Source organism: Cinclus cinclus, chromosome Z (genome assembly GCF_963662255.1).
Source record: "Cinclus cinclus chromosome Z, bCinCin1.1, whole genome shotgun sequence".
Classification (NCBI taxonomy): domain Eukaryota; kingdom Metazoa; phylum Chordata; class Aves; order Passeriformes; family Cinclidae; genus Cinclus; species Cinclus cinclus.
The window spans coordinates 77,228,365-77,243,799 of NC_085084.1; the positions used below are offsets into that span (position 1 = coordinate 77,228,365).

The 15,435-nt window shown below is 50.3% G+C and overlaps 2 protein-coding genes across 2 annotated transcripts; one reads left to right on the forward strand and one right to left on the reverse strand.

Annotated features, from left to right (window-relative positions):
* Positions 1–2,226: 2,226 nt before the first annotated feature.
* On the forward strand, positions 2,227–4,263 carry MYORG (myogenesis regulating glycosidase (putative)). Its single transcript, XM_062513741.1, has one exon. The coding sequence runs from the start codon at positions 2,227–2,229 to the stop codon at positions 4,261–4,263; it is 2,037 nt and encodes a 678-aa protein (XP_062369725.1).
* A 7,515-nt stretch (positions 4,264–11,778) lies between these two features.
* On the reverse strand, positions 11,779–13,878 carry LOC134056846 (myogenesis-regulating glycosidase-like). Its single transcript, XM_062513742.1, has one exon. The coding sequence runs from the start codon at positions 13,873–13,875 to the stop codon at positions 11,779–11,781; it is 2,097 nt and encodes a 698-aa protein (XP_062369726.1). The 5' UTR covers positions 13,876–13,878.
* Positions 13,879–15,435: the final 1,557 nt, after the last annotated feature.

Genomic DNA, 15,435 nt, shown 5'->3' on the forward strand with positions numbered 1-15,435 from the left:
CCTCTGGAGTGACAGGTATGTGCATGTCCCTCTCTCTCTGGCATCCCAAAACCTCCCAGCGTTGAGAGGGTGAGGGCTGTTTTGGGCTCAGCGTACCTGTCTCCATTTCCAGTGCCACTTTGTGACTTCGCTCAGCTGTACTGGTTTTGGCCAAGGTCCTTCTGCAAGCCCTCCTCCCCTGCCATCCCTAGGAGAGCCCTGTGCTGCTTCTGGTTCACCTTAAAGCCAAGGAAGAGTTGAGGCAGGGATGAAAGTTTGTCCCAAACACAGCCTCATCCCACCACCACCTCCTCTGTCTTTATTGCCCAGTTTTGGCTGGGCTCAGCTGGCCCTGTGTCACAAACACTGTGTGGGTGAGATCCCTGTTGCCCTCATGGGGGACAGGATCCAGCACTGGGTGACACATTGGAGTGGTTGGAACTGTCCCCATCCCGTGCCTGGTGCCCTAGCTCCCCACTGGCAGGTGAGGGCTCTGTGGGAGTTGGCCATTGGACAAGTCGTTTAACTAAACCCATCGCCTGTTCAGGCTAATCACTTCCTAATGCCTCTATAATCCCATTTAAAGCAACTGGCTGTCGAGAAAGTTACTCGCTCTCAGGGGAAGGTTAGAATGACCCGTCTGGCTACACAAAAAATTCTCCCAGCTGCAAGGTCTTGTCCAATGCTTGTTTCAAGATGAATAGAAACACAGAATATTTTGTTGAGCCTGTCCACAGATGCTGCTGTGGGTTTACACATACATCCCTGTAGTGGAGCAACAAGGCTTAGGTGGCATTCAGGACCTCTTTCTGCTTTACTTTTCCTTTCTTGGGGATAAAGATCTGTTGAGATGCAGAGAAATGCTTATTCTGGATTGCCATGCCTCTTGCAGGGAGATGGTTCTGTAATTAATTTTGGATATTTTTCTTCCTTTTTGTTACGAGAAAAAAACAACCTCATTAGAGGGAGTCTCTGCAACTGGTTTCATCTGTGCCCAAAAAGAGGGGTTTTTTTTCCCTCTGGTTTGCCCACAGCCAGGAGATTTACAGCCCCAGATCTTGGGAAGGAGGTGGCTGTGTTTGCTGGCAGCAGGCAGACATCAGGCAGCTGGTCTGCGGCTTTGCAGCTCCTCTCCCTCCCCTACTCCTCCTGCAGCTGTGTTTGTTTCTTGCTCTCCCATGTCCTTACTTTACTTTCCCCCCCTGGATCCCGGGCGTTATGCTTGGCAGAGCCCAGCCAGGCCGTGGCCAAGGAAAAGCCATTAGGCTCCTGGCACAGCCCACTTTCCCGGGGCCACGCAGGGGAGTGTGGACTGAGCTGAAACACAGCCTGGAGTCTTGCTGGATGGAGGAAGGGCCCTTTGGTCCCACTGCTCAAACAAGTGGTTAGTGGTTAACCTTTCCTACAAGGTTAGCTTTTCTTCCAGAAAAGCTGGAAGTTCATTTCCACCCAGGACTGCTGTAAAGCTCTGAACACATTGCAAGACCAACCATTCTGTGCTGCTCTCTGCACCCCCTACATGCCCCGCAAAACCCAGACATGAGCCACTGGTACCCCAGCCCTGTTTGGCTCTCTGTAATCTGTGGAGAAGCAGGGATTTACCCACCTTCACTGCAAAGCATCACCCAAGTGGAGCAGCTGGGACATGCTTGGAACCAGAAGGGGATGTTGCTGCAGATGAATTAAATCTGCCAGGGAGGCAGAGTGGTTAAAATTAGGATTGGCTGCATGGAATTCATTATAAGGTATCTTTTATAGCTCTCAGTTATCCCTGTATCTTAAAGACATTGTCAGTGGGCTGATCTAGCTCCTGTTCAGCCTCCTTCTATTGCCACCCAGTCTCCACTCCTACCTCCTGAAAGTCTTCCCAACAACAAAAAAAACCATTAAATATGGCAATGGTTTGGTCCTTGTTGCCCTGGGGTTGTTCCCTGTGTAGGGTTCAGGCTGTTCTCCACATGTGCTATCTTGCCCAGAGTAACTGGAGATGTTGTCTGGTACTTGGAACACAGCACCAGGCACGTCACAGACGGGCAGAGGGGGCCAGGGGGAGCAACTGGGTGACACACTCTCCCTTGATTCAAAGATTCACTCAGACTATTTTTATCATCTCCTTTTTCAGAGATGGGTGTTCTGGGACGCGGTGGAGGTGGGAGATCTCCTAACAGTCCAGTGTCTTCTCCTGAGAACCCGAGGCGTGCTTCCTTCCCATTCCTCTGCAGAAAGCTCTAGAGAAAGCACAGCACCATGTACACCTTCCTGCCAGAGAGCTTCACACCAGTGAAGCAGAAGCCCTCCAAAGAGCTGAGGCCCATGTTGGGTGCCATCTTGCTGGGCCTCATCCTGTTCATTGCTGCAGTGGTGTCCTGGTGCTACTACACGGTGTCCCTGAGGAAGGCGGAGCGGCTCAAGACGGAGCTGATGGACCTGCGGGCGGACGGCTTCGTCATCCGCAACCAGCACGGGGAGGTGGTGTTCCGGCTGGCCTTCCGCTCAGGCAGCCTGGACCTGGAGTCGTGCTCCAAGGAGGGCGAGATCCTGAGCTGCTCACGCTCGAGCCGGGGGCCGCTCAACTTCTTCATCCAGACGGTGAAGCCCAAGGACACGGTGATGTGCTACCGCGTGCGCTGGGAGGAGCTGGAGGCCGGCCCGGCCGTGGAGCACACCATGTTCTGGGAGGACGCCCACTGGTACGGGGGCTCGGAGATGAGCACCCAGCACTGGCCCATCCGCCTGGCCGGCTACCAGGAGCCCGTGCCCTATGTGACCAGTGACGTCTACTCCTTCCGCGACAGCTTTGGCGGCATCCTTGAGCGCTACTGGCTCTCCTCCAAGGCGGCGGCCATCAAGATCAATGACTCCGTGCCCTTCCACCTGGGCTTCAACGCCACCGAGCGCACCCTCTTCTTCCAGGCCCGCTACAAGGACTCACCCTACAAGCCCCCGCCGGGCCAGCAGCCCTTCCCCGAGCTCAGCTACCGTGTCTGCGTGGGCTCTGATGTCACCTCCATCCACAAGTACATGGTACGCAGGTACTTCAACAAACCCTCCAAGATCCCTGCTGAGAACGCCTTCCGATACCCCATATGGTCCACGTGGGCCCTCTACAAAAATGATATCGACCAGGATAAACTCTTGCGGTTTGCAGAAAAGATTAAGAAATACCATTTTAACTGCAGCCACATTGAGATTGATGACATGTACACCCAAGCCTATGGGGACTTTGACTTTGACCCTGTCAAGTTCCCCAATGTAACAGAGATGTTTGCAAAGCTGAGGGAAGATGGATTTAAGGTCACTCTGTGGATTCATCCTTTTGTTAACTACAATTCCTCAAATTTTGGCGTGGGGATTGAACGTCAGCTGTTCATCAAGGAGCCATCGGGGCGGCTGCCAGCCATGGTGGAGTGGTGGAATGGCATTGGGGCCATCCTGGACTTCACCAACCCAGCAGCCCGTGAGTGGTTCCAGAGCCACCTGCGCCAGCTCCAGCACAAGTACGGCATCTCATCCTTCAAGTTTGATGCGGGTGAGACCAGCTACCTGCCCAAGCAGTTCAGCACCTTCCGTCCACTGTCAGACCCCAGCATCTGGTCCCGGCGCTACACGGAGATGGCCATCCCCTTCTACGAGCTGGCTGAGGTGCGGGTGGGCTACCAGTCACAGAACATCTCCTGCTTCTTCCGCATCATTGACCGTGACTCTGTCTGGGGCTATGAGCTTGGCCTCAAGTCCCTCATCCCCACTGTCCTCACCATCAGCATGCTGGGGTACCCCTTCATATCTGCTGACATGATAGGGGGCAATTTTTTCCCCAACAAAACAAATGGAGCAGTGGAGATCCCCGACCGGGAGCTGTACGTGCGCTGGCTGGAGCTGTCGGCCTTCATGCCCTCCATGCAGTTCTCCATCCCGCCCTGGCTCTATGACAAGGAGGTGGTGGAGATTGCACAGAAGTTCATGGAGCTCCACGAGTCGCTGGTGGCCCCGCTGCTGCTGGAGCTGGCCGGGGAGATCACCGACACAGGAGACCCCATCATCCGTCCCATCTGGTGGATCTCGCCCCGTGACGAGGCCACTCACCGCATCGACTCCCAGTTCCTCATTGGGGACACCCTCATGGTGGCTCCCGTGCTGGAGATGGGCAAGCAGGAGCGGGATGTCTACCTGCCAGCGGGCAAGTGGCGCAGCTACAAGGGGGAGCTGTTTGAGAAGACCCCAATGCTGCTCACTGACTATCCCGTTGACCTGGATGAAGTTGCCTATTTCCTCTGGGTTTCATAACAGGCTTCTTCATCAGCTTTGGAATAACCATGCCTTACCTAGGACTTTCTAACAAATAATAACTCTAATTGCACATTTCATTTCAGACTGGGGTGGAGGAAGGGAACTAAGTAGACTTCACTGTTCTTGGGGATAATTTTTTTTCGGGGATTGATTGTGATTTTTTAAATTTGGATCTGGTGGTAAACTCTGATTGGATTGCAGTAGGCAGCAATTTATCTGTATAGGTCAGAAAGGCATTGTTAGTCTTTCTGCAGACACATACCTTTTCAGTTTTCCCGGACAAGAGCTGGAAGTTTCTTTATTGCCACTGGGGAGCATTCGTAATTGTTGTGCGAGCACCTGGCACTGGGTATGGGGGTGTGTGCTGTGGGAAGATTGCTGCAGCACAGCCTGCCCTAGGTTTTATAATATGGCAAATATATTCAAATTGATATTTTTAAGAGCATAAAACAAAATAGCGTTATATATTATTTTTTTTTCTCCCTTTTGTCTGGCATGGTGCTGGACTAACAGTTGCCCAATGCTCCTGCTTTCCTGGGAACCAGGCAGGCCAGGTCACTGAAGTGATGTCTGTGTCTTTTAACTGAATGGATTGATTATTTCCTGCTGGAACAGCTGCATCCCACCTGCTCACCCATTTGGCTTCCTCTACAAGGCTCTTGCTTGTGTGTTTTGCCTAGGGCATCAACACTGCCTTTCCCAGAGCAGTTTTTTAAGCATTTATGACCCCACTGGTTACATGATTATCCTGCTGATACCATCCTTTATGGTTTCTAAGGACAGATGAGGTTTGTTGTTGGCAGAAGGACTGCCTGGAGCAAAGCTGTCCTCAGGCAGTCTGTGCAGGAACAGCCGGTTCCTGTGAGCAGCACGTGTTGTGGATTGACAGTGCCATTTGCCAGTAGCCAGGTTGCCTGTGGGTGGAAAACACTAGCTCTATGAACTGATGGGTCTGTGCCAGTGGGTGTTCTCACTGCACCCACGGAAATGTTCTCATCTAAGACGAAGTTAAGCTAATACCCATCTCAGGTCGCTGTTAGAGGTGGTGTTTTTGTTGAGGGTTTTCCTGAGTCAGCCCTCCTCTCTCCCTGGGAGAGTCCCAGGGAGCTTCTCAAGTAGTGTTGGTGTTGCTGGAGGTGGGATTCTGTCAGAGGCTTCTGGAGGGCACATAGGGTGATGTGATCCTGCAACCTAAGTCCCCAACAGCTGCCTCTTTGGCACATTTCCCATTTGGTTTGGTATGGGAAAATCCATTTGCAGAGACCTAAGGCAGGGCAAACAGGATTGAAGTCTGGCAGCCTTCTTTCCTGAGGCAAGAATTCCCAGCACTGCCCCAGTTGGGAACATGTGTCAGCCCCTGAATTTTTAACGAGCTTCTGCAGAATTGAATTGTGATGGCTGGGAAGGGTTAGGCACCATGCCCAGGCTACAGCCAGCCAAGGACAGCTCAGCATCTGTGGGGCTTCTCCTGGAATTGTGTCCGGGCTGGGCATGGGTCTGGCACAAGTCAGCCACCCAGGGAGATGGTGCATGTTTTGGGTAGGGTTGGGTACCAGTGAGGATCTTTCTCAAAGCCCATCTCCTTCCACAGAGCTTTTCAGGAGGCAGAAAGGGAGATGCACTAAGTTTGAGGGTTGCGATGGAGTGCAGGAGGAGAAATGTTGGGGTTACAGGCAAAATCTGAAGTGGTTTTGAACTTAGGAAGTGAGGAAGTCTGGTTTGATGGACTCCCTTAAGACCTGAATCTGCCCTATATAATTTAATCTCAAAATGAGACGTGGGGGAGCCTTACAGCTCCCTGCCCAGCTGAAGCACAAGCATTTCCTGATGCTTGTTTTTTTCTCAAGCTTTTAATTCTGAAGGACTCAAGTTTCTTCCTGGCCACAGGTGCAAATAATTGTGATGTTACAAGTTGCAGACACCCTCTGGCAACTAATTAATCCTGGAACCTCAGTTTCACTCATCAGAACACTGGCAGGATTTGGTCCTTGATTGCAGGGTGGCATTGAAGGTGAGGAGATGAGTCTAACCATCCTTTTAAGAAGGGCCAAGAGTGGAGGGAGCTTCTGTACCCCCAGAAGTGCATGAAGACCATGCTTTGAGAGGCTCCAGCTCTTCCCTTTCAACTTTTGCTCATGAAATACTTGTCATCCCTTGACATAGGAGTCATTATGGTGCTGTAAGAGCCTATCTAGAACAGAGGCTGGACCATGTTAAAGGAATAAAGTAGGTATTTATTAAAAGGCCTTCAAAGGATACAGCTTGGTCAGTGCAAGAGTCTGGCTCCACCCAAGATGGAGAATGGGTCACAAGTTTTCACACTTTTATAAGATTTGGTCCATTGATATATTTGGGTTAATTGTCCAATCACACATTCAGGTTATTAAGTCCCTTTCTCCCAGTCTGCTCTCCTCAATTCACTGTAGTTTCTACTTTTTGGGCCCGAAGCTGCAACAGTGTCCTAGGTTCTCAAGCTCGAAAAGGATTGCCTTGTCTAAATAAACCATGAGGAGAACTCGCTAACACATTATGTGAAGTTCAAAGTTATATACTAATGCAGTACAGAACCTGGAAAATATGTAAGGTTAAGGCATCAGTTAAGTGGAGGAGATGTTGTTGCACAGCTCAGCTGGGAGATGAACAGAATTGGGATCCTTGGCACAGGACTTCATGGGAAGGATCCTGGCATGACCACAAGATCCCCTGGTTCTGTGCCACTCACCATATGCATCGTTCATGAGGAATGAGGCTGTATGAGGAGAAACACAGCATCCCTGTTAGTACCCTTCTACTATTAAAATGATGGGAGCAACCAGATGGGTGCCTTCAGTCTCCTTGCAGTGGTTTCAGGCACTGTCAGTAAGGTCATGGAGGAAATTCTCCATTAGACACACTGTCTTCTTTCCCCTCCCCTCTAAAAGAAAAGATTTTATTAACAAAGTTATAGTTTTATTTAGCTGTATCAGTCAATGGATAAGATTATAATATACCCTTATTTTTCTAAATGCTGTAATTAGGGCACGAGTGGACATGGCTGTTCAGTGGTCCAGCAAGGAGAAAGGTAAGGCTGCTGAGAGGACTATGAGCTAATGTTAGGGATAGGCTCAGCAGTGGTGCCTTAAGCTGTTTCACAGGCTTCTAAATGCCCTTTCCATCCAACTTTTTACCAAAACCACTATTTCTAACACTATGCTGTAGCACTATAGGACCTGAGCATCTCTCAGACCTTGCAGACCAGAAGCTCTGCACAGATACCTTGAGAACTGCTGCTAGGAATATTTCTCTGATTTACACCATGGGTCACTGGCCAAAGCCGGGTTTAGGTTGTCTCAGCCAAGAAAAAGCCCCAAACGAGGTTTGGGAATTGGAATCAGCCTATTCACACATGATGCTTATGTAATTGAATTTTAAAGCTTGCACTGTTGTGTATCAGGTTTTCTGGATGCTTGTGTTTGTACCTGCTGTCCTCTGTCAGACTGTAATGCTGGTGGGTCTGTTTTTAACCACTTTTCTAATTCCTAATTGGTATGAACTGTAACATAAATTGCCTTGATTGAGATAAAATTTTGGAAAACAAAAAGAAGTTTAACTATGTCCATCTGTACCAAGTTGGTGGGGCTGGTAATTCAGGGAGATTTGGGGCTTTTCTTACCCTAGTGTTCACTGAAATCAGGGTTGAGATTTCTGTTTTATTTAAAGCTTGCAACCTGCAGCTTTGATGTATGTTTTAAAAGGAGAAGCTGACAGTAACCTTGCTCTTGTGTTTGCAGTGGTGGCAGAAAATCCCACTGGATTGAGGATTGTCCTCCTTTAGGTCCTGACAGCAGAGAGACTAGCTGTGCCCTAGCGCTGGCCTGGAAAAGGCCATGTCCAGGTGAACCCCAATGTTGTGTTAGCCCCAGGGGTAGAGACTATACACATCTCTAGGGTTGTGGCCCTATTTCTACTGACATTCACTCAAAAAAATGGTTTATCAAAACCAAGTATGGGAATTTGCTAGTCCATGCTGCTCTCTAAGGTCACACACTTCAAGACTGTTTGTAGGGGATGAGCAAGAGGAGCCTGTTCTCAGCTTCCACTGTGTTTTCCAGAAGGTCCTTCTGACTGTCCCCACCCTCCCCATGGTTCCCCTTTCCAAATGGCACTGATGGCAAGGACATGGATGGAATAGACATTTGTGGCCAATGGGAAGGCTAGGAATGGAGCATGTGAGACTCATTTAGGAGCCTGCCTTGCCCCACATCGCTCCCTTTGCCCCAAATAATATTTTTCCTTCCCTTTCCATTGTTACCACACAAACCATGGATGCCTTATGCCATTGGACATCACTAGCAGTGGCCAACCCATACAGCATGGGTTTGAGGGTTAAGAGGGACTTCATTTCACTCCTTCTGCAATAAAAGACATTTTCCCAATTCTTTTCCTTTGCCTTCTTCCTTGGGTGCAGGTGTCATCCATACACTTGGCTGATGATCATGTGGGGGATGAAGCTGGTGCTGCTGAAGATCAGTGGGCAGGTTGGCAACTTAGAGCACTCACAGCCTTGCAGGAGATCCTCAGTGATACAGAGGTCCTTCTAGGAATCAGTGATTTGGGTTTGAGTTTGGTTTACATCCTCACAAAACTCTGGAGTGTGTAGAGAGCATGTCTGAGGCTCACCATGGACATGGGGACAGTGAGTGGGGGTCAGCTCCGTCCTGGGTCTCAGCTACATGACAGTGCTTGAAAACACATTCACAGCTGTACACATGGAGGAGTGTTAGTGGCAAAATCCAAACCCCAGAGGAGCTACAGCAGAAGCCAAATTTGTTGCAAACTGGATTTCAAGGAGGTGTGTATGGATGACAGCAGAGCAGTCACTGCTGGTCCAGGAGACCCAAGCTGTAAGTGTGTCCATGCCTGCCTGAAATCACAGCTTTGATTAAAAGCAAGAAAAAAGCAGGCAGGCAGAGCCCAAGGCTGGGGATGACTGTGGTGAAAGGACAAACTGACAGCAGCAGAGTTTCTCTGGACATATGGCCAGCCTGGTAACCTCAGGAAAAAATACAACCTTCTCAATCTGGGCAGGAGCTGCCAGCCTGCAGATCCCTTCTGCCAGGAGACCCATAAAGGTGGTTTGTGCTGACACAAAATCCCAGAGGCCAAGTAGAGAAAAACAGATTTTTATTTGTTTGAGTTTTTTGTTTTGCCTGTAGGGGTGGGTGTTTTTTAGCTCAGAAGTCATCAAAGAAGGCAGTGAACTCCCCCTGCCGAAAAACAAGTAGCCTGTGGTGAGCCAGGTTCTGGAAGAGAATCTCACGTCACCAGCACCTCCAGCAAAGAGCCTGTGTGAAGCACTGGGAGTGTAAAAATCAACCAGGAACTGAAGCTTAGCAAAGCAAACAAGATATTATCCCAACAGCACACAGCCCCCTGTGTGGCAGGAGGGCATGGAGAGGTGGCTGAGGTGCCACCTGATCACAGGATGCCTCCAGCACCTGCCCCCTGTAACTTCCTGTGGCTCAGCTGGGCAGCAGGGAAAGGCACTGAAGGACAGATTGAGAAGGATGGGGAAGACATTTTTGCAGCCATGGGACCAGGCATCCCTTGTCATCCCTGGAATTTGCAGGAAATCTCGGTGTTGCCTGTTTTTTTCCCCATCAGCCTGTGGTGCAGGTGGGTGGCAGAGCTGTGTGTGCATGCAGAGCACACTGATCACAGAGGCAGAAGTACTGTATGAGGATGATGGAGTCTGGCTCTCTCTTTCTCAGCACTGTGGGCATGACCTTTGCAGAAAACTTTTTTAGTGCAGCAACCACAGCCAGAGGAATTTTGCTGGGCTGCCCTGGGACCCTCTGGGTCCCCCAAGACCAGATGTGGGGGACTGTTTGGGGCTTCAAAGCAGCAATTGTAGAAATACTTTCTCAGCTTTGGGGAAGATGCCTTGCTGGAAATTACTATCCTGGTGTGGGAGAAAGCCCATGGTAAGGATTCAGTGGTATCCTGTTAACCCTGAGAACAACTGCCAGACTTGCTTTCCCTTTCACATCCCTGGATTAAGGCTGGTTTCCCCTCTCTACTGCCACAGCAGCAATACTATTATTGTGATTCCAGCTGCTTTCAGGAGCATCTAAAAGATGTTCTGGCTCATCCCACTTGGCACTGCTGTTGTATCCATGCAGGGTCCTCATGACACAGTGGATTTACTGATGGATAACAGGTTTTAGCCAGTTTTGGTCTGCTTCCTCTGGTCATCAAACAAGCTCTCAACTGACTACAATGTTCACCAGACCCATTTTGTTTATTTTTTGTATGGAGCAGCCTGGGGCAAACACCTAAAAATTGAGCTTTCTTTTGCCCTGGGGCCACACAAAGCTTCACCTCCCCTGTGCCCACTGGAATTGTGCTGGAGCCAGCAAAGTGATCTGTCTCTCACTTTGGGAAGGCACATTAAATCCCAGAGATCCCCGGACACTCTTAAACTGCTCAGTCATGTCAACCTAACATTTCCTTTTGCTTAAAAACAGCAGGGAATGTTGAACCAAGAGTGCAGAGTGTTTCACAGCCAACCTGCTTACCTCAAGCCTTCAGGAGCTCCTAAGATACCTTCATTCTGGAGAGGTCACCTCTATGGGCAGAAGGATACAGAAGGATACACTTGTCCTGGACACGCATCTCTATTAGCACATGATGGGAAAACGTTCCCAGTGGGGAAATTGAGGCAGTCAGGTACTCAGGCTGGGTTGTTAATTGTCTGAACTCTCTGAGGAGCCCAAGTTCTCCTGTGGCACCTGACAGATTGCACCCTTTGTCCTAAACATGATCCTAAAACACACTTGGATCCTACTAAGCATAAACCCCTGCATGACTTGGTATTAGGATTCAATCTTGACTGGCATGAGATATCATCACATTTTACAGACTTATCTGAATGCACACCTTAGACATGGTTCTCAGTAATTTAGAAAAGGGGGAAAACAGATGCCACAGCACTAGCAAGTGCTGTAGCATTCTTGCTGCTCAGATAGCTCAGGCCAAGGGAAATGTAAACTTCTAATTCCTGCATCAGCTTCCATCTGATATGCAGGCTGCAAATTGGGTGCCTTCTTCTTCAGGATAGCAGACTGTTTTTGCAAGGAAAAAAAAAAGTACTTTACTGCAGCTGCCTCCTTCACTAAGCACATGAATTTTCAATGTGCCAGGGAATCATCTGTGAAACTGGGTAACAAAGGAGACCATGTAATTGCCTTTAGACAGAAGAAGCGAGTATGGCATCTTCTTGGTGGGAAAAGATTATGAGCAGAGGTTGTGTTTCTGCACATTACACTTGACACAATGCAGTAACAAAGACAAGAATCCAATATATTTTAATAAGTTATTGTAGAACAGTTGCCAAACAAAACAGAGATCTAAGTGTCTCCTTCAAATCTAATTCTGAAATACTGCTACATAAAAAATTATTAAAATTCCCTGGTCATTAAAGCCGTTGGTAAACTAATCACTGAGTTCATTGCACAGCTGAATAGGATCCTGTTATGAAACCCAGAGGAAATAGGCAACTTCATCCAGGTCAACGGGATAGTCAGTGAGCAGCATTGGGGTCTTCTCAAACAGCTCCCCCTTGTAGCTGCGCCACTTGCCCGCTGGCAGGTAGACATCCCGCTCCTGCTTGCCCATCTCCAGCACGGGAGCCACCATGAGGGTGTCCCCAATGAGGAACTGGGAGTCGATGCGGTGAGTGGCCTCGTCACGGGGCGAGATCCACCAGATGGGACGGATGATGGGGTCTCCTGTGTCGGTGATCTCCCCGGCCAGCTCCAGCAGCAGCGGGGCCACCAGCGACTCGTGGAGCTCCATGAACTTCTGTGCAATCTCCACCACCTCCTTGTCATAGAGCCAGGGCGGGATGGAGAACTGCATGGAGGGCATGAAGGCCGACAGCTCCAGCCAGCGCACGTACAGCTCCCGGTCGGGGATCTCCACTGCCCCCTCCGTCTTGTTGGGGAGGAAGTTTCCTCCAATCATATCTGGCAGTACAAATGGGTACCCCAGCATGCTGATGGTGAGGACAGTGGGGATGAGGGACTTGAGGCCAAGCTCATAGCCCCAGACAGAGTCACGGTCAATGATGCGGAAGAAGCAGGAGATGTTCTGTGACTGGTAGCCCACCCGCACCTCAGCCAGCTCGTAGAAGGGAATGGCCATCTCCGTGTAGCGCCGGGACCAGATGCTGGGGTCTGACAGTGGACGGAAGGTGCTGAACTGCTTGGGCAGGTAGCTGGTCTCACCTGCATCAAACTTGAAGGATGAGATGCCGTACTTGTGCTGGAGCTGGCGCAGGTGGCTCTGGAACCACTCACGGGCTGCTGGGTTGGTGAAGTCCAGGATGGCCCCAATGCCATTCCACCACTCCACCATGGCTGGCAGCCTCCCCGATGGCTCCTTGATGAACAGCTGACGTTCAATCCCCACTTCATAACTGGAAGAATCTATGTGTATAAAAGGATGAATCCACAGAGTGACCTTAAATCCATCTTCCCTCAGCTTTGCAAACATCTCTGTTACATTGGGGAACTTGACAGGGTCAAAGTCAAAGTCCCCATAGGCCTGGGTGTACATGTCATCAACCTCAATGTGGCTGCAGTTAAAATGGTATTTCTTAATGTCTCTTGCAAAATTTAGAACTTTATCCTGATTTATATCTTTTTTGTAGAGGGCCCACGTGGACCATATGGGGTATCGGAAGGCGTTCTCAGCAGGGATCTTGGAGGGTTTGTTGAAGTACCTGCGTACCATGTACTTGTGGATGGAGGTGACATCAGAGCCCACGCAGACACGGTAGCTGAGCTCGGGGAAGGGCTGCTGGCCCGGCGGGGGCTTGTAGGGTGAGTCCTTGTAGCGGGCCTGGAAGAAGAGGGTGCGCTCGGTGGCGTTGAAGCCCAGGTGGAAGGGCACGGAGTCATTGATCTTGATGGCCGCCGCCTTGGAGGAGAGCCAGTAGCGCTCAAGGATGCCGCCAAAGCTGTCGCGGAAGGAGTAGACGTCACTGGTCACGTAGGGCACGGGCTCCTGGTAGCCGGCCAGGCGGATGGGCCAGTGCTGGGTGCTCATCTCCGAGCCCCCGTACCAGTGGGCGTCCTCCCAGAACATGGTGTGCTCCACGGCCGGGCCGGCCTCCAGCTCCTCCCAGCGCACGCGGTAGCACATCACCGTGTCCTTGGGCTTCACCGTCTGGATGAAGAAGTTGAGCGGCCCCCGGCTCGAGCGTGAGCAGCTCAGGATCTCGCCCTCCTTGGAGCACGACTCCAGGTCCAGGCTGCCTGAGCGGAAGGCCAGCCGGAACACCACCTCCCCGTGCTGGTTGCGGATGACGAAGCCGTCCGCCCGCAGGTCCATCAGCTCCGTCTTGAGCCGCTCCGCCTTCCTCAGGGACACCGTGTAGTAGCACCAGGACACCACTGCAGCAATGAACAGGATGAGGCCCAGCAAGATGGCACCCAACATGGGCCTCAGCTCTTTGGAGGGCTTCTGCTTCACCGGTGTGACATCTTTAGTCAAGTGCCTTTCTTTGGCTTCCCCCTTTGGAAAGTTTCCATGTTTCCCCAGGCGGTGGGTAATCTGAGTGTCCATTATTCCTTTTAAGCTTCAATATCTGGTTAGCAACTTTGTTGCTGAATTCTTTTACTCCAGCTGGTAAAGAGAAAATCCAAGATGCTGTGTGAAGGTATTCACAAAGTCCTTTCCAAAGCTTTGCTGCTCACACCTGCAATGGTTTTTCATAAAACAGAGAGTTATAAACACCAAAAAAGCCCTATTAAATCTTGCTGAGGGCCACAGCTCCCCTGCTCTGTCTGCAGCCGACTGTCTCTGGCTCTGTCCCTGCCCTCTGGCTCTGGCTCACTTTGCTCTGCAGTGGTAGACTGCTCACTGGCAGCTGTGTTGAACTTTTTGGAACATGTGCCAGGATTCCTATGACACTTGGCTGCAGCCTTGCTCTGTCCCACAGAGCAAGGATGAAGGGATGAAAGTCAGACTAGAGCCTGGAGGAGAATGGGACCAGGGGAAGGGGCTGGTACCTGAGCATACAAGCTGGACATCACAGGCTGATCTGTGTTCACATTAATTATGAGCCCTGCTGGATTTCCTCTCCTGCCCACAACCTCTCTGCATTAAACACAGGTAGAGAAATGCTGCTCTGAAGTCTCCAACCTGCACCTGCTGCTCCCCACCACAGCCTCAGGGATACAGCTGGTAAAGATATTTTATCTCCCTGCACTTTGCTCCTTCCCTGAACTGCATGGGGATGTGGGGGGTGTGGGAATGTGTTTCTCTTTCCCTTCAACTGCCTGTCCTGCTACCTATTCCAAAGCCATCACCCCAGGAAAGCCCTTCTGGCTCTTGCAGGGGAGAAAGGGAATCCTCCACTACATCTCTGTCTCTGTTTTCTTATTATCATTCAGTTCTCCAATTCATTACAACTCTGTAGCTCCTGGGCTTGTGCCAGGCAAGATGCTCTACTGCAGTGGGGCTGGAAGATGTTTTGGTACAGAGTATGAGGACAGGTGTATTAAATTGAAGTTGTTGCAAGACTAGGACTACATCAAATCCTTGTTTTGCTGAGAAATGCACAGAAGGTGACATGTTCCAGCTGCATCAAGCATCGCCAAGCCAGCTAATGCAGCACAGCTGAGCATCTACTGCCAACAAAAACACAGGCAGGAGAAACTGAGGCTGGTGGCTCAAGGCAATGCATTCTGTGCAATCAGACTTATGGTGTTTCTGGGCCCTTCCTGGGGTCTGTGTGATCTGACAGGATGAAAACTTGTAGGAAGAGTCTATATGGAGAGGGGGGAAAGGAGCCAGCTTGCTCATCTGAGCTGTGCCCAGCGATAAATAGTTGGGTGTATTTACCCATGTCACCATGACATGGGTAGCTAAATATACAGAGATGACATGCCACCCAGGCAACCATTAAAAATGCCAGAGGTCACCACATTTTGGATCAATCACAGCAGATCCCAAACCACCCAAAGTAACTGCCTGGTTAGTTTTTGAAGTGCATTCTTGGTATGAGCGAGACATAGCTGAGAAAAAGAGCTGGAGCAGAGAAAAGTGTTCTCAGGCAAGCCCTAGCCAGGAGAGGAGAGTAAGAAAAGGAAGGTTACTGCTGCCCCAAAGAGATGGTGATCC

Excerpts from the sequence above, each read along its gene's own strand:
- LOC134056846 (XM_062513742.1), bottom strand. The coding sequence starts at position 13,875 with ATGGACACTCAGATTACCCACCGCCTGGGGAAACATGGAAACTTTCCA.
- MYORG (XM_062513741.1), top strand. The coding sequence starts at position 2,227 with ATGTACACCTTCCTGCCAGAGAGCTTCACACCAGTGAAGCAGAAGCCC.